Source organism: Pristis pectinata, chromosome 19 (genome assembly GCF_009764475.1).
Source record: "Pristis pectinata isolate sPriPec2 chromosome 19, sPriPec2.1.pri, whole genome shotgun sequence".
NCBI classification, from domain to species: Eukaryota; Metazoa; Chordata; class Chondrichthyes; order Rhinopristiformes; family Pristidae; genus Pristis; species Pristis pectinata.
The window spans coordinates 43,886,055-43,904,854 of record NC_067423.1 but is presented as its reverse complement, the minus strand read 5'-3'; the positions used below and the strand labels follow the sequence as shown (position 1 = coordinate 43,904,854).

General features: G+C 53.4%; 1 protein-coding gene across 1 annotated transcript in view; it reads right to left on the bottom strand.

The window, feature by feature from the left end:
• The window catches only part of LOC127580593 (chloride anion exchanger-like), a 48,817-nt gene extending 32,035 nt beyond the window's left edge, over positions 1-16,782 (bottom strand). Inside the window, exons 1-7 of the mRNA XM_052034179.1 lie at positions 16,655-16,782; positions 12,641-12,780; positions 10,750-10,860; positions 10,501-10,664; positions 9,390-9,554; positions 9,107-9,259; positions 2,677-2,759 (exon numbers count right to left, since the gene is read on the bottom strand). Of these exons, the coding sequence (XP_051890139.1) occupies positions 2,677-2,759; positions 9,107-9,259; positions 9,390-9,554; positions 10,501-10,664; positions 10,750-10,860; positions 12,641-12,780; positions 16,655-16,782 (944 nt within the window). The remainder of the gene's footprint in view (positions 1-2,676; positions 2,760-9,106; positions 9,260-9,389; positions 9,555-10,500; positions 10,665-10,749; positions 10,861-12,640; positions 12,781-16,654) is intronic.
• Between the last annotated feature and the right edge of the window lie 2,018 nt (positions 16,783-18,800).

The following is an 18,800-nucleotide window of genomic DNA, read 5'->3' as shown; positions in this document are numbered from 1 at the left end:
GTCTGTGCCGACCATGATGCCAGTTTAAATTGTACATCTGTCTGCACCTGGTCTATATTCCCTCCATCCCCTGCCTGTTCAGGTGCCTGTCTAAATGCCTCGTAAACATTGCTGTTATATCTGCTTCTAACACTTCCCCGAGCAGTGTGTTCCAGGCACCCACCACCCTGTGTAAAAAAAAAATTGCCTCATGAATCTTCTTTAAACTTGCCCCCCCATAATTTTACAAACTTCTATCAGGTCTCCCTTCAGCCTCCGGTGCTCCAGAGAAAACAACCCAAGTTTGTCCAACCTCTCCTTATAACATTCTGGTGAACTTCTTCTGCACCCTCCCCAAAGCCTCCACATCCTTCCTGTAATGGGGCGACCGGGACTGCACACAGTACTCCCAAGTGCAGCCTAACCAACATTTATACAGCTGCAACGTGACTTCCCGACTTTTATACTCAGTGCCCCGACCGATGAAGGTGAGTATGCCATATGCCTTCTTTGCCACCCTGTCCACTTGGAGCGATGGACTTGTGCCCCAAGATCCCTCTGTCCATTAATGCTCCTCAGGGTCCTGCCATTTGCGGTATAATTTCCTCTACCATTCCACCTCCCAAAGTGCGGCACCTCACACTTGTTCAGATTAAACTCCATCTGCCGCTTCTCTGCCCATATTTCCCTCCATATTTGCTCCTCTAATTCCTGCTGACTAACCAGGGGGAGCCTGTTGTGCAATCCCATCAAAGTCATCACATTGTTTCTAATTTCCAATTCTACTCGCACGACCTCACTGGATTCCCCCCAGATATCCTGTCTCTGTACCTCCGTGATGTTCTCCCTAGTCCAAAACACAACTCCCCCACCTCTCCTCCCTCTACTGTCATCACCCCTGTACCCCGGGACATTGAGCTGTCAGCCCTGCCCCTCCCTCAGCCATGTTCCTGTAAGAGCTGTGACATCCCGGTCCCATGTCCCGATCCACGCCCTGAGCTCAGCTGCCTCACCCGTCAGGCTTCTTGCATTCACATAAATACTGTTCAGCCCATCAGACCTTCCTGGGTCCCTGTCCTGCCCCTGCCCGACTGCCCACAGGAATTATTCACCTTAACCTCTGTATTTGCTTCAACCTTCCCGTCCGCCGAACGACTACTTTGGGTCGCACCCCCTGCCAGACTAGTTTAAACCCTCCTGAGTAGCACTAATCCCTTGTTGTGAGGAAAGGTTCTTTGGGGTCTCAAAGGTAGAGGACTCTGGGCACAGTCTTTGGATTTTGAAATGATTTAATCACAAAGACAAAGACAGAAACAGAATAAATGGGAACAGATTCACACTCGCACACACACACACACACACACACACACACACGGGTGATCACGAAACGTGGGGGGGAGTCACAACAGGGGTGAAGTGTATACACACACACACACACACACACACACACACACACACACACACACACACGCGGCGAACTGATTACAAATGATCAGGGAGAATGCAATACGGTGCCTGAACCTCCTGATTCTGGACAAGCATCAGCTCTACGCTACCGGGAATCTACTTAGGACACTCCTAAACCCCTGTGGAAGTGCACACTCTCACCAGTGGTCCCTCGGCGTGGTTTCGACTCCTGCAGCAATCAAAGAGAGAGAGCCATGCACATGTGGCATTCTTTATAGTGCTGGAGAGCTGGGTGGAGCCCCAGGTAATTCAACAGGTCTGATGGGTCATGGCCAGGTACAAAAGGTGTGCGCGGGAGCCACTGGTCAGGAGTGGGCACTAATGAGCGGGTGCAGCCAGACCTTGATTGACAGTGGTGTCGCTTTCGACCGGTACTCGATGGCGTCACGTGACAGCCGTGACCTTTCACACTACACCCCTCCTCTTTGAGAATGCTCTGCAACCTCTCGGAGGCATCCTTGACCCTGGCATCCAAGGGGCAACACACCATCCCGGGGTCTCATTCATGGCCGCAGAATCTACGATCAGGTCTCCTCTCACTGCAGCTCTCCTCGTCTCCACCTTTCCCTGCTGTACATCGGAGCCAGTCGTTGTGCCACAGACCTGGCTGCAGCTGCTACCCTCCTGTGAAAGGACCCCTCCCCCCATCACCACCCACCCCCCCCCCCAGAACAGTATCCAAAATGGGATGCTTCTTAGTGAGGGGACCGGCCCGGTCACCACACTGCAGGAAGGATGTGGCAGCAACAGAGAGAGTGCGGAAGAGATTCACCAAGACGTTGTCTACAATGGAGGGCTGTGGTTATAGGGAGAGATTGGACAGTTTGGGATTGTTCTCACTGGAATGTAGGAGGCTGGGGGGTGACCTTTGTAGAGGTTTATAAGGTTATGAGCAGAATAGACAGGGGAGACAGTCTTTTTCCCAGGGTAAGGGAGTCTAGAACTAGAGGGCACAGGTTTAAGGTGAGAGGGGAGACACTTAAAGGAGATCTGAGGGGTAAGTTTTTCCACACAGAGGGTGGTGGGTATCTGGAACAAGCTGCCAGAGGAGCTGGTGGAGGCGGGTGCAGTGACAGTGTTTGAAAGGTGCTTGGACAGGAAAGGTGTAGAGGGACACAGGGCAGGTGGCATTAGTGTAGACAGACACCAGGGACGGCATGGAAGAGACGGGCCAAAGAGCCGCTCTCTGTGACACTACGATTTCGCGAGAAGCTTAAATAAAGCACTGACCCCTTCGGTAGACTTCCAACAATGTCGACACTGTAGGTCTCTTCGAAGTTAAATGCGTAGGAGACACCCGTGGCGATTATCGTCTGCAAAGTGATGAAGGACAGTGAGCAGCTGGGCTTTGCTGATCCTGGTTTCATCCATTCCTCCTCTGGTTTACCTTACACAACCCACCGCTCAACTTAGTTCCTCCCCTTGCCCCAGAATGTGGTGCTAGGCACATAATGGAGTGAAATGAATGCACAGTGTATCTCTGGCACAGTTCCTTCGACAGCCCACGTGACAGGAACAACTGAAGTCTGTTTGTGACACGTGGGTTTTCTCCAAGACACTAAAATCAGGTTAGAAACAGGACGTTAAAGTACACGCAGCAAAACTAAATCAAGGTCATCCCTGCCTTCTCTAGGAATCTGGTGGAAATGCCGAGAGCTGGTCCTCCCTATACCGACGGAGGCGGTGAAGGGGCAAGCGTGGAGCCAGAAGCAGATTAGACCGGCCGCGGAATATGTCACTGGCAACTGGTGAACTACACAGCAGGACGTGCAACCTTCCTGAGAAACGGTCAGGCCTTGCCAGTTACCAGGAGCACTGGGAGCCTCACCCAGCGCAAGGGCACTGGGGGCCACGCCCACTGCGGGGGCACTGGGCACCTTGTCCATTGCAGGGGCACTGGGAGCCTCGCCCACAGCGGGGGCACTGGACACCTCACCCAGTGCAGGGGCACTGGGAGCCTTGCCCACTGTGGGTCACTGGGAGCCTCGCCCACTGCAGGGGCACTGGACACCTCACCCAGTGCAGGGGCACTGGGAGCCTCACCCAGTGCAGGGCCACCGGGAGCTTTGCCCAGTGCAGGGGCACTGGGATCCTTGCCCAGTGCAAGGCACTGGGAGCCTCACCCACTGTGGGAGCACTGGGAGCCTCACCCACCGCAAGGGCACTGGGAGCTTCACCCAGTGCAGGGACACTTGTCACCTCACCCACTGTGGGAACACTGGGAGCCTCACCCAGTGCAGGGGCACCGGGCACTTTGCCCACTGTGGGAACACTGGGAGCCTCATCCAGTGCAGGGGCACAGCAGCTCAGCCACTGCAGGGTCACTGGGAGCCTCGCCCAGTGCAGGGGCACCAGGCACCTTGCCCACTGCGGGGGCACTGGGACCCTCGCCCAGGGCGGGGATGATGCCGCAGTGGGAGATCTGAGCTCCAACATGCACTGCCAAAGAGCAGAGAAAGGGTCGGAAAAGGCATCGGTGACATCGTGCCGCCCCAGTCAGCCTCTCAGCACAAGTGCAGGAAAGCTAAGGCAGCGGCTCGAGAGACCAATGCAAACCATCGGTGATTCACCTGCTCCACACCAGCAGCTGCCGAGACCACTGGCGACGAGTGACGATGCCCCATTTCCACCAGCGACACTGCCGAAGCTCGGTTCTGCACTTCCTTCCGCCGCTCCCCCTCCCCCTCCCCCTCCATCTCCCACCCGGCTGCCTGGTGTATGGTTTCGGTCTCAGGACAACTCCCGTCTGCCAATCTCTGCCGCGGGGCACAGGTTGCTGCACACTGCCTGCACTGTGGCATACCCTGGCTGGAAAGATTACACCTGCACTCACTGTTTTAACGCAAACACTGCGGAGCAATCTCAAAGCACACGTTTCCAACTGGAATTCATACCAACTCATCGTCAGTCAATACAAGTTGCAAGGTTACTCCGTGCAAAAAGTCAGGAGCTACAGTTGGAATGTTACAGTGTACAGCATCTTCAACCTTCACCCTTCTAGTTCTTTGTTACCTTGTGAAATAATTGATTTTTGCCAGGTAGGCATTTAGCTGTTACAATCAATAGTTGTAATTGCACCACTTGGTGTAAGTCTGTTATGAAGCCAGACTAACGATAAGGAAATCACTACAGATTCCTGTCCTTGAATCTTCTCCGCTGCTGATTCACTGTTTCCTGTTATAATCTTTTTTGTTCTTTGATGCCCCCTCCTCATCTCGAAAACCACCCGACCAGCCCATGGACAGCAGGGCATGTGCTGGAGAAAACTAAATCGGGAACTAATTAACTGTAATTTAAATGGTAAAATGGTGATAGAGAACATGAGATTAAAGTGAAACAGTAAACATTGTTCGATTGAGCCAGAACATAGAACAGTCCAGCGCTGGACGGGCCATTCGGCCCACAATACTGTGCCGATCTTGATGCCAATTTATACTAAATGTCCTCCTCCTGTGTATCATTCACATCCCTGCATTCCCTCCATATCCATGTCTGCATCTAAAAGCCTCTTAAACTCCACCAGGCTGCCTGCTTCCACTACTACCCCTAGTAACCCATTCTAGGCACCTACCACTGTCTGCATAAAAAACTGGCCCCTCACGTCACCTTTAAACTGCCCCCCTCTAACCTTAAGCACGTCCTCCGGTGTTTGACTTTTCTACCCTGGGGAACAGACTCTGTCTACCCTATCTATGCCTCACATAATTTTAAAGATCTCTATCATGCCTCGGTCAGAATTCTTTATTAGTCACATGTATATTGAAACACACAGTGAAATGCATCTTTTGCGTAGAGTTTTCTGGGCGGCAGCCCGTGAGTGTCGCCACACTTCCGGTGCCGACATAGCACGCCCACAACTTCCTAACCCGTACGTCTTTGGAATGTGGGAGGAAACCGGAGCACCCGGAGGAAACCCACGCAGACACGAGGAGAACGTACAAACTCCTTACAGACCTGTCTCCCCTCAGCCTCCGACGCTCCAGGGAGAACAACCTGAGTTTGTCCAACCTTTCCTTATAGCTCATACCCTCTAATCCAGGCAGCGTCCTGGTAAACCTCTTCTGCACCCTCTCCGCAGTCTCCACATCCTTCCTATGATGGGGCCACCAGAACCACACACAATACTCCCAAGTGCGGTCGGACTGAAGCTTTATACAGCTGCAGCATGACTTCCTCACTCTTGTACTCAACACCCCTACCAATGAAGGCAAGCATTCCATACGCTGCCTTTACCACATTATCCACTTGCATCGCCACTTTCAGCGAACTATGGACCTGGACCCAAGATCCCTCTGTACCTCAATGCTATTAAGGGGCCGACCATTAACTGCACGCTTTCTTCGTTCATTTGACCTCCCGAAGTGCAACACCTCACACTGCCCGGATTAAACTGCATCTGCCGCTTCTCTGCCCATATCTGTAACTGATCTGTATCCTGCTGTATTCTTTGATCGCCCTTTACACTGTCCATGACTCCACCGATCTCGGTGTCAACCGCACCAGAGCTGTTTCTCTCCCTCTACGCACTGCCTGACCTGTTGAGACATCGAGCATTTTGTCTCTATTTCAGATTTCCAGCATCTGCGCTATTTTGCCCTTGGCCTCAAGAGATCAAAGACTTTCATGTTTCGTGGTGCCCAGCCCCGAGAGCTAAAAGGGATTGGAAGCTGAAGGGACAGTTAGTGCATCTGCCTGCACCTCCCAAAACAGGAGGGGACGTTGTCAGCGTTTCTCTGTTACGTAATCTGGTAAATAGTCAAAGTAATCAGCAGGACAACAGTTAGCTGATCAGAGAGTGGAACTCTGAGGCCGCAGCAGACACTGTAGAGGTTAGGTGAGGAACCTTGTGTAAAATACATGAGTAACATTCTGTACTGTGTGTGTCAGATTGGGTGAGGGGGCAGGAAGGTGACAGAGGAGTTAACACTTGGAGTACTGTGTCCAGTTCCGGTCGCTTCATTATAGGAAGGATGTGGAAGCGTTGGAAAGGGTGCAGAGGAGATTTACCAGGATGCTGCCTGGATTGGAGAGTATGGATTATGAGGAGAGACTAAGGGAGCTAGGGCTTTACTCATTGGAGAGGAGGAGGATGAGGGGAGACATGATAGAGGTATACAAAATATTAAGAGGAATAGATAGAGTGGACAGCCAGCGCCTCTTTCCCAGGGCACCAATGCTCAATACAAGAGGACATGGCTTTAAAGTAATGGGTGGGAAGTTCAAGGGAGATATCAGAGGGAGGTTTTTTACCCAGAGTGTGGTTGAGGCATGGAATGTGCTGCCTGGCGTGGTGGTGGAGGCAGGTACACTAGTCAAATTCAAGAGATTGTTAGATAAGCATATGGAGGAATTTAAAGTAGAGGGATATGTAGTAGGAAGGGGTTAGGTAGTCTTAAGCGAGGTTTAAAGGTCGGCACAACATGGTGGGCCGAAGGGCCTGTATTGTGCTGTATTGTTCTATGTTCTATGGGAAACACAGAGGGGAGTTACTGTGGTTGGAAGATTAGAAAATGGACTTGTTAACTGATGAGGCACCAACCCACGTGTGCACACAGGAGCCCCGGTTCACTGGTTCCAAACCAGTCGGAGTTGAATACACAGCCGGTCTTCACTGACATGGGTCAGAGGGAGGAAGTGTCGTCCAGACCTGGGAATCCTCACCTGGACTACGGCAGGCAGGTCTGTATTTCCAAAGGAAGGAGGTGTGGATAATCTGTGGTCATAAGGAAGGAGAGGGGGGGTGGTGAGGATAACTTCGTCAGAATGAGAAGGGATTTCATTCAGACGTACATGAATCATAACTCACATGAGAAAGAGCTGGGGAGAAGGTTTAGAACAAGAACTGTTCCATGTAGCCCAAGAAAAGACAGGCATAGCTAGGGGTCCACATGAGTGCCCAGAGCTACTCCTTTGATTTTTAGAAAATGGGAGGAATCAAAAGAGAGGTCGTTCAGGGTAAGAACAGGTTCAGACAAGCTGAGAATGTTGGTGGAAGGGAACTGGATGGATCTGCGTTGCAGAAAGAAGCGGAGGGCTTCGGGAGCTCCCTGATGGGGGACGGAGATGTACAAAGACCGGACATCCAGGGTGAAGGTGAGGTGGTGGGGGCTGGGGAATCGGGAGTTATCCAAATGGTGGAGGGCATGCGAGGTGTCCCCGATGTAGGTGGTAAAGGACTGGACAAGAAGAGACAGAGTGGAGTACGAGGAGGTGAATACAGTGGGGCAGGAGAAGGCAGAAACACTGGGCCTACCAGGGCAGTCCCATTTGTGGATCTTGGGTAAGAGATAGGAGTGTGGGGTTGGGTCACTGTCATGGTGGAGGCTGCAGAGAGGAGATCTCCCGGTGTGATGAGATCTAAGACGTTGCAGGAGGTGGTGGCCTGGCGTTTGTTGGTGGGGTCGTGGTCCAAGGGAGGTGACTGAGAACTGCCGTCTGGACTCTGCAAGGTGGATGTCACTCTGCCAGACTACAACGGACCAACTTTGTCTATGGGTTTGATGACTAGGTTGGCACTGGTGTGGAGTGAGCAGCTTGTTGCAGAAAGGAGGGCTATAAGATCTTCCCGATGGGGGTTGGATGTAGCCCTCCTCCAACCTCGTCACTGCATTCGGTGCGCCCGACCTGGCCTCCTCGACACCAATGAGACCAAGCGCGGACTGGGCAACCGTTTCACGGTTACGGACCACTTCAAGTCCCCTTCCCGTTCCCGCCCCGCCCCGTCCATCCTCAGCCTTCTGCACAGTCAGGGTGAGGCCCAGCATAAACTGAAGGAACCACACCATCTTGTAAGATTATGAGAGGCACAGACAGAGTAGACAGCCATATATTTTTCCTAGGGTTGAAATGCCCGATACCAGAGGGCATGCATTTAAGGTGAGAGGGGAAAGTTCGAAGGAGATGTGTGGGGCACGCTTTTTCACACAGAGAGTGGTGGGTGCCTGGAACGTGCTGCCTGGGGTGGGGGTGGAGGCAGATACGATAGAGGTGTTTAAGAGACTCGTAGATAAGCACATGGATGTGCACAGAATGGAGGAATAGGGATGCTGTGTCGGCAGAAGGGATTAGTTTAATCAGGCGTTTAATTACTAGTTTAATTAGTTCAGCACAACATGGTGGGCCGAAGGGCCTGTTCCTGTGCTGCACAGTTCCACGTTCGACGTTGATACCTCATACTCTGCCTCTGTGGTCTACAACCCTATGGCATGAACACTGAGCTCTACAACTTCAGGTAACCCTCGCCTCCTGTGTTCCCGCGCCGCCCCCCTCCTTCTGATGCCTCTCCCGTCCTCCCATTTTTTGTCCCCCTCCCGGTTCCATCCACCTACCACCCACACACTTCACCCACCGGGTCCCTTCCCCCCCCACCCCCCCGGTTCCCACCTGCCCTTCACCCCTCCCTCAATGGTCCCCGTTAAACACTTTCCGCACTGGGAGCCTTCATCACCCTCCTGCCTCCTCCCCCCCCTCCTCTCCACACTGCCCCGCCTCCCCTCTCCACTCCCAGTCCTGACGCAGGGCTCCCACCCGAAATGCCAACAGTTCCTTCTCCCCCCGCCACGGATGCTGCTTGACCCTCTGAGTTCCTGCAGCGGACCGTTTGTTGCCGAGAGGTCTTTACTCAAGCTTGCAGACGAGGAGCTGCGTGGACCCTACTCACCATGATAACCTCAATGGGGATTGGCACAGGGAGCTTGGACTTGAATCGATCATTAATTTCCTTAAAGACGAATACAACGCTCATGATGATGAGTGAAATGACGATGTCCGCGACGTTTGACTCCGTGATGTGAGTGAAGATGTGTTTCAGCGTCTGAAGTAAGACACAACATGCACATCAGGAACCCGAGCTCCCTCGGAAAGGTGGGTTAGTTTGTTCAGAACAAACTGAAGACAAACGTAATGATTGGATGAGCAACATTGTGAAAGTAGTTTGGACTCACGTAAATGAGGGCAAGCGGCCCACTGAAGCCAGGCACGGTCAGCTGGAAGACAAACTTGAGCTGGGAGACCAGGACGTGGATTGCAGCTGCGGTGGTGAAGCCAGAGATCATTGGGTCCGACAGGTAAATGACAATGAAGCCCACCTGGAGGAAGCCGAGGGCCAGCTGAGGAAGGGGAGAGAAGATGACCTTGAAGAGCGTTATTGCGGAGATGGAAATTCTTTTGTTCTGACCATAAAGACCATCGGGAGTATCTACAGGAGGCGCTGCCTCAGGAAGGCAACGTCCACGTTCAAAGATCCCCCACCATCCGGGCCGTGCCATCGTCTCGCAGCTCCCATCGGGCAGGAGGTACAGAAGCCTGAAGTCCCACACCGCCAGGTTCAGGAACATCCTTGGACTCTTGTCTTTACCCCTCGCTGCCTTGGCGAAGCAGCCAACATAATCAAAGACCCCACCCACCCGGGTCATTCTCTCTTCTCTCCTCTTCTATTGGGTAGAAGATACAGGAGCCTGAGGGCACGTACCACCAGAATTAAGGACAGCTTCTACCCCACTGCGATAAGACTATTGAACGGTTCCCTTATACGATGAGATGGACTCTGACCTCACGATCTACCTTGCTGTGACCTTGCACCTTATTGCACTGCACTTTCTCTGTAGCTGTGACACTTTACTCTGTATTCTGTTATTCTTTTACCCTGTACTATCTCAGTGCACTGTGTAATGAATTGACCTGTACGATCGGTTTACAAGGACAAGTTTTTCACTGTACCTCAGTACAAGTGACAATAATAAACCAATACCAATACCAACAGCTACTTCCCTTCGACCATTCAGTTCTTGAACCAACCAGCACTACAGTTTAGCAAAACCATGGCCACTTCGATCACTTTGCACTAAAAAGGACTTTGGTTTTTTTTTGTTCTAATTGTGTTCTTGTAAAAATTGTGTATAATTTATGTGAAATTGATGTTTTCCTTGTGAGTGCTGCTTATCTGAAGCTCTGTGCCTGTGAAGCTGCTGCGGGTAAGTTTTTCATTGCAGCCGTGCGTAGGTGGACTCGTGCAGATGACAATAAACCCGACTTTAACTCTCAAAGGACACCAACCTGGACGATGCCAGAGAGGAAGGTGACAGAGGCTGCCACCCATACCTGCCTCTCTTCCTTGCTCATGTCAGCGGGGAAGATGGTGGAGTTGGCCCCAGCGCTGTCGTCGGTCACCATCCTCTCCACCACGGTCCCCACCATCAGACTCACCACCGGGAAGGGCCCTGGGGACGACAGGGATCAGTCAGCCGGGGGCATTCAGCGAATGAACTGTAACTCAGGAGGAGTGGGGCAGGCTCAAAGTCTCACCGACTGAGATGTGTCTTGACGTTCCCAAGAAAAAGTAGGTCAGGATGGGGAAGAAGGCTGCATACAGTCCGTAGCCAGCGGGGACCGACACCAGGAGGGCATAGGCCAGGCCTGAGGAGACAGAACAGAGATGGGGACCCAGGTCAGAACTCGATGGGAGGTGAAGTACCCCCTGTCAGTGATGCTGCCGGTGTTTGAGGACAGGACCTCGTTCTTCATTTGCTGCCACTCCCGTGGGATGCCGGTCGTTGTCAGGATGAAGGAGGTTCCCTCACATGACCGACACTCACTGAAGACCGGCCCCGCGTGCGGTGACGTAAGGTTCCCCGAGCCCTGGAGCCGGGCAGCGAGGCCTCACTCACACCCACCCCTCTGTCACCGGCACCGAACCAGATTCACCGCTCGTCAGCACACCACTGTTCACACCAACTGTGCACAGCAGCGGTAACCCCCACACCCCCCTCCAGCTGAGTGTGTCACCGGCAGGGTGTGTCACTGACTGTGAGTGAGTGAGTGTGTCACCGGCAGTGTGAGGGAGGGAGTATCACTGGCAGTGTGGGAGTGACTGTGTGACCGGCCGTGTGAGCAACTGAGTGTGTCTCCCGCAGTGTGAGAGCATTTGAGTGCATCACTTGCCAGTGGCGCACTCACTAACAGTGACACACTCACTAACAGTGACACACACACACTCCCACACACTCCCGGTGACACACTCACTGCCAGTGACACACTCACTAAACAGTGACACCCTCTCTCCACAGTCCGCCATTTTCTGCACGTTTCAGACCAGCGTTGGTTAACTCCCAGAGAATCTCCTCACCCAAAGGACAGATCTGACTAATTTTGCCATGAATTTTAAATTTCTGCTTCACGAACCTTCATTGAATTGCTTACATTAAAAGCAACACTGAAATGTATATAATTGACTGGATAACTTCTTCAAAGGGTTGACCTGATGGGTGGGAGTGCGAAAGGGATCTTTGCCCTTGAAGTCGCGAGACAGTCGGGGTACCTGGGAGGGAGCTGGCACCAGGACTGGGGCAGTCTGTGTTCCCTGTTGTGTAATCCTGCTCTCATTCTGCTAAAAATACCTCAAGGTGCACTCTATCAAACGATCTTTATTAGTGTCATCTTCTATCCTGCAGCTTGATGCTTTTTATGAATTGGTGTGATCTTTGAAACCTTAATATTGAGGAGATAACAGACAATTGTGCCTCCTGCAAGGCCAACCCAATCAGTGCGATGTACCTACATAGAAACCGTCTTGTTGGGATCTTGAACCCTTTATCTTTTTCAATAAATTTGAAATACCGATTTGGATTTTGGAACAAAGAATCATTTCACGAAGAAGTACCATTATCTGTAAAGTGGAAAGAGTGCAGAGCATGTTTACAAGGATGTTGCTGGAACCTCAGGGACTGAGTTATGGGGAGATGTTGGGCAGGCAGGGACTTTACGCCTTGCAACATAGGAGACGGGGGTGAAAATATGTGGTCTATAAAATCATGAGGAGTGTAGATAAGGAGAACTCTCCCAGTCTTTTATCCAGGGAAGGGGAACTAAAAACTAGGGCATGTAAGTTTAAGGTGAGAGGGGAAATATTTAAAAGGGACCTGAGGGGCAACTTGTTCACCCAGAGGGTGGTGAGTGTGTGGAATGAGCTGCCAGAGGAGGTGGTTGAGGCAGGTACATTAGCAGCATTTAGAAGACACTTGGACGGGTACACGGATAGGAAAGGTTCGGAGGGGTATGGGCCAAACGCGGGCAAGTGGGACTAGCCTGTTGGGCACCTTGGTCGGCATGGACCGGTTGGGCCGAAGGGCCTGTTTCTGTGCTGTGTGAGTCTATGAGTCTGAGATGATTCTACGTTACTGAGCCAGGAGGGCGGTACCTTGTAGAACACAGACGAGGCCCGTGCTGACCCCCGACACAATGTCACTGACGAGCCATTCCTTCAAGCTGTACGTCGGCAGCCACGAGACGATCGGGAACAGACTGAGGAGGATCCTCTTTACCCTTGAAGTGGAGCATCTGAAAGAGAGAACAACTCCTGGGTGTCTGGGGACGCCATTCCTCCCAACAACACCGCCGTCTCTACACCGCACCTTCCTCTATGGCTTCTTGTCACTGCCTCACACTGCCGGTCACACCCTCACTGCCTCACACTGCCGGTCACACCCTCACTGCCTCACACTGCCGGTCACACACTCACTGCCTCACACTGCCGGTCACACCCTCACTGCCTCACACTGCCGGTCACACACTCACTGCCTCACACTGCCGGTCACACCCTCACTGCCCCAGTGACACACTCACTCCCTCACACTTCTTTTGACAGTTGTCCGTGAACCCTCACTGTTTATAACGTGAGCTGACTTCCCACTTGAGATGCCTCACCCACCTGCTCGGTGCGGCTGGGCCGTGAGGGAGATGTCTGTACCCTCGGCCTGTGTCGACTTCACAACAGGGGTGTCCCACCATGACCCCTGTCCCCACCAATGCCCCCATGACCCCTATCCCCACTGATGCCCCGTGACCCCTGTCCCCGCCAACGCCCCATCACCCCTGTCCCCACCAATTCCCCTATGACCCCTGCTCCCACCAACGCCCCCATGACCCCTGCCCCCACCAGTGCCCTGCATGACCCCTGCCCCACTGACGACCCCCCGTGACCCATGCCCCCACTGACGCCAGGACCAGCCCACAAGGGTCTGTCGGAAATACACGGCCCGTTTATCCAACAGGTTGTTCCCTCAGTGAGCTGACGAGAGATAAAACATGACCATCCCAACCTATCGTACCTCCCTGGGACGGGAGATCATCCCATGTCGCCACCTGCTACCCCACTGCCTGTTGTTGGCCACTGACACAGCTCGTCTCCGTACACCCCTTCACCACTCACAGTCCCAGGCACCGTGCAACCTCTGCCGCAGCCCACCGCTCACAGCCTGCAACCCACTTACACGTAGCAGGGTGACGGAGCCAGGCAGAAGTGAATGGGAGGTTAAGGTGCCAGGGCGGGGTGAGGCGGATCGCTCTGGTCCGAGAAGTGATTGAGTAACAGTGAACTGGAACCAGTCGCTTGAAGGGAGCTCAGTCTCCCAGCAGTGGGGGGCATTTAAGGAGATTGAAGGGGTTCAGGGCGAACGTGGCCCACGGAGTGAACGGTAGGACTGACACACGCGGAGCCCCTGGGGGAGGGAGAGAAGAGCACGTCCGACTGGGCCCAGCAGAAACCCGGAGCTGTGTAGCAGCGAAAGTAAAGGGGCGGTGAGGAAGTGAGGGGCGGGGGTGAGGAAGTGAGGGGCGGGGGTGAGGAAGTGAGGGGCGGGGGTAAGGAAGTGAGGGGTGGGGGGGGTGAGGAAGTGAGGGGCGGGGGTAAGGAAGTGAGGGGTGGGGGGGGTGAGGAAGTGAGGGGCGGGGGTGAGGAAGTGAGGGGTGGGGGGTGAGGAAGTGAGGGGCGGGGGTAAGGAAGTGAGGGGTGGGGGGGGGTGAGGAAGTGAGGGGCGGGGGTGAGGAAGTGAAGGGCCAGTAAAGCCAGAAAGTCCCTGGGTGTTTTATCATGACATAAAGAACAAGAGGATAACACAGGAAAGGGTAGGGTTGACAGAGACGGAGAAGGTAGCCCATATTATAACATTCCATAACGACACAAAAGGAGGTCATTCAGCCCATCGAGTCTCAGGCAATCCCATCAACCCCCACCCCTCCCCCCACGACTTGTGACGACCTTCACAGGAGGGGAAAATGCTGATGTTGGCGTTGCAGTGAACGAGTGTGAAATATTGGGTGGGGGGAAGGGGAAGTAGGAAATAGTTTCATAGCTTTGAAAATGGATGAATCACGATCTAACACTTTACATTCTACGTTTGACAGCTCACACTTTACCATTGCTTAACCAAGTTATTGTAATAACCAAGTTATTACAGCTCAGTTAGTTTAACTTCAGAGGTGGCCAGTTCTTGAAGTTGAGTTTACCCAGCAACAGTGCTCACAGATTTGTTGAGGAACAGACAACCTGAGGAGGTAACAGGAGGGTCAACAAGGGCTTCCATTTGATGTAGTCTACACGGGTTTTGGCAAAGCTTTGGATAATGCGGTCCAAAAATTAAACATCTATGGGATCAAAGGAAAGAGGCCAGCTGGATCCAGGATTGGGTCAACGGCAGGAAGCGAAGTGTTGGCGTGTGTTTCCGTTACCAGGAGGTTCTCACCTTTCTATCACTTGTTCCTTGCAATGAATTGGACAAATGGCGGCGGTGTGGCCGGCAGTGGGGAGGGGAGTGTTATGCCGCAGGGGGGAGAGGCTGCCTGCTCAGGGACTCAATCTGGAGAAGTGCGAGCTGGTGCACTGGGGAAGTACAACAAGGCAAGGGCAGATACAGTAAATGGCAGGCACTCAGGAACCATGGTCCACATGGTCCACTCGGGAACCACGGTCCACATGGTCCACACGGGAACCACGGTCCACATGGTCCACACAGGAACCATGGTCCACATGGTCCACTCAGGAACCTTTGTCCACTCAGGAACCATGGTCCACAAAGGTAGTAGGTCAGGTCCACTGGGGAGTTAAAAAGGAGACGTGGATTCCGTCACAGATTCATGGAGTCCTAGAGTCATGCAGCAAGGAAGCAGGCCATTCGGCCCACCTTGTCCATGCCAGCTGGTGGGCACCATCCGTATTAACCCCATCCTCCTGCACAGGGTCCATAACCTTCCATGTTCAAACGCTCGTCTGGACACTTCCTAAGTGCTGTCACCACTCTCTGCGGCACTGTTTTCCAGGTACTCACTGCTCTCTGGGTGAAGAAGGTTCCCCTCACATCCCCTCTAATTCTGTCACCCTTCAGCCTAAATTTCCTGCAGTCTACCCTCTCTACACCCCTCATGATTTCATACACTTCAGTCACATCCCCTCTGCTCCAGGGAGAACAGACCCAGCCTCTCCCGTCTCTCCTCATAGCTGAAATGCTCCATCCCAGGCAACATCCTGGTGTTGGGAAGACACACTGCTCGTATTTCAGTGTTCCTGGGTTTGAATCATATAGTGATTTGCTTCATGCAGGGCCCAGACGTGCTGTTACCATCAACACGGCAATGTTCCAGCAGATCAGAGTTAGGCTTCCAGGCACCTGTGTCCAGGCCTGTTGGTGATGGGGACACAAGAGATCCTGCAGATGTTGGAATCTGGAGCAACACAAAAAGTGCTGGAGGAACTCAGTGGGTCAGGCAGTATCTATGGAGGGAACTAAACAGTTGATGTTTCAGGCCCAGACCCTTCATCAGGACCCTTCATCAGGGCAGAAGCCAGAATAAGAAGGGTGGGGGGAGAGGGAGGAATACACGCAGGCAGGGGATAGGTGAGTCCAGGTGAGGGGTGAGTCCAGGTGTTCCAGGTGAGAGGTGAGTCCAGGTGAGGGATGAGTCCAGGTGTTCCAGGTGAGGGGTGAGTCCAGGTGAGGGGTGAGTCCAGGTGAGGGATGAGTCCAGGTGTTCCAGGTGAGAGGTGAGTCCAGGTGACGGGTGAGTCCAGGTGAGAGGTGAGTCCAGGTGAGGGGTGAGTTCAGGTGATGGGTCAGTCCAGGTGAGAGGTGGGTCCAGGTGAGGGGTGAGTCCAGGTGAGTTCAGATGAGAGGTGAGTCCAGGTGATAAGTGAGTCCAGGTGGGAGGTGAGTCCAGGTGAGTCCAGGTGAGGGGTGAGTTCAGGTGAGAGGTGAGTCCAGGTGAGGGGTGAGTCCAGGTGAAGGGTGAGTCCAGGTGAGGGGTGAGTCCAGGTGAGAGGGGGAAGGTAGGTGGGTGGGGGAGGGGGGTGGAGTGGGAGGTGCTCACTCCTCGACTGCAGTAAGTGGATGCTTCCTCCTCAACACCTTCTGGGACCATTCCACCATCTCACATCACTCACCTGAAGTACATCCTCACATGGTCCAGGGCGGTTTTGTGGTACCTCTCAACTGGTTGGTGCTGAGCTTTGAAGCCAACCTCCGAGTAGGCCGCTCGGGCCACCACGTACTGCTGCTTCCCAGGATGCATGGTCCCGCGGCCCTGCGACAGGTTCGATCACCACCGCCGACCCCCTCTTCACCACCTCCAGCGGCAGCCCTAGGCCAGAGCAAAATACTGGGTCAGGGGAAACGGAGCAACGCATGGGAAACCCTCCTGTTGGCAGGAAAGCCCAGCTCTTGCCCCACTAAGTAAACAGTTGACCCAATTCAAAATGAGGTTTGGGTGCTGCCCTGGGTGAAGGTGATTTAATTTTTTACACAGGGCAGTGCAGTCCTAACGTTGCTCTGGTCACATTCTCACTGGTCACCACTGGCATTACTGGGAAAATCCAGCATTCACTACCCTGTATGATCGGTAGACAAGGACAAGTTTTTCACTGTACCTCGGTACAAGTGACAATAATAAACCAACACCAATACCATCCCCACCTTGAGGAGGTGAGGTGAGGGGTGATCTGCCTTCTTGAACACCGCTGACCTTCGGGTAAAGGTGCTGTTCGGGAGGGAGCTGAGGGATTTAAGAGCCGGTGAGGGTAAGTGTTAGTTGCCACGAAGGGTCCAGACCTGAGTGCCGTGGGTACCTTGTTAAACGCGGGAGTGGGCCTCTGAGGAGATGTGAGTGAAGTTGAACGTTCTGTAGGTGTCGGTGAGTACACGGAGGAGCTCATCGTTGCCGTTCCTCAGGCATGACTCCAGCTAGTGGAGAGATTCCCTCTCTGTTCTCATTGACGTCATTTCACCCAGGGGGTCAGACAGCACAGAAACAGGCCCTTCAACCCACTGGCTCCATGCCCATCATCAGACACCTACTTACATTAATCCTACTCTAATCTCATTTTACTTCCCCCCTCCATTCCCATCAACCGTTCCCCCACCCCCACACCTACACACAAAGGGTAATTCACCCGGTCACAGGGAAGAACCATGCAAGCTCCACACAGACAGCGCCCGAGGTCAGGATTGAACCGGGGGTCCCTGGAGCTGTGAGGCAGCGGCCCTACCAGCCGCACCACCCTGCTGTCCCTCGCCGCACTTGCTCCGGTGTCGACGCCATTTGGAAAGCAGTCCTTAGCTGTGGAGTTCAGCTCTCTGCTCCAGGTTTGGAGACGCGTGGCGGGACCCAGACTGGGAAGTGGGGAGCAAGTTACTGGTTTCCGTGTTGCTGGGTCACTGTGGTGACAACACTTCCGTCAACGAGCTCTCCCATGAGCAGGGTTTACCTGGTCAGCTTCCCATGTTGTTGGGGTATCAACTTTCCACAGTGTCGGCATCAGGGAACAGCTTGGGAAAAGTACATCTCCTTACAGAGCTCGGCAAATCAGTAAATAGGGAGCAGGTTGGGAAGCTGGGAGAGAATTGTGACAGAAATTTGAATTGTGTGTTGGGCAAGTAAAGTGACTTCAGTGAATGAGGGAGTGAGGGTGAATTGGGGAGCGTATGGGGGTCAGTGCGTTAGGTAGCAGAGGGAGGACACATCAGCATTTGAGAAGGGGGTAGGTTTTGGTGGCAAACCAGTGAGTTGGAGAGAGGGAGATGGAGAAAGGGGGAAGGAGAGGGAGAGGGGAGTACGGAGGGGGAGAAGGTGGAAGGAGAGAGGGGGAGGGAAAAGGAGAGGAGGGGAGAGAGGAGGAGGGAGAGGGAAAGGGGGAAGGAGAGGGGGAGAGGGAGGGGGGTAGAGGGAAAGAGAGGGGGGACGGTGAGGGAAAAGGGAGAAGAAGGAAGGGGAGGAAGACGCGGGGAGAGGCAGGGAGCGTGCGGGAGGGAATGGAGAGAACGTACGGAGTCCCTACAGATCAGAAGCTACCTCTGGCAAAAGCCTGAGCCTGGCTCCTAACCCGTCAATACTGAGGCCAAAATGAGAAGAAGAACACAAGAAAAGAGGAGCAGGAGTAGGCCCTCGATCCACCAACTCTGCCTCACCGTTCAGTACAAGCTTGACTGAACTTCCCCAAGCCTCATCTCCACTCCTGTGCCAGTCCCCCATTGCCCTCAAATCCTCGATCCTTTAAAGATACAGTATATCCATCTCCTCTTCAAATACATCCG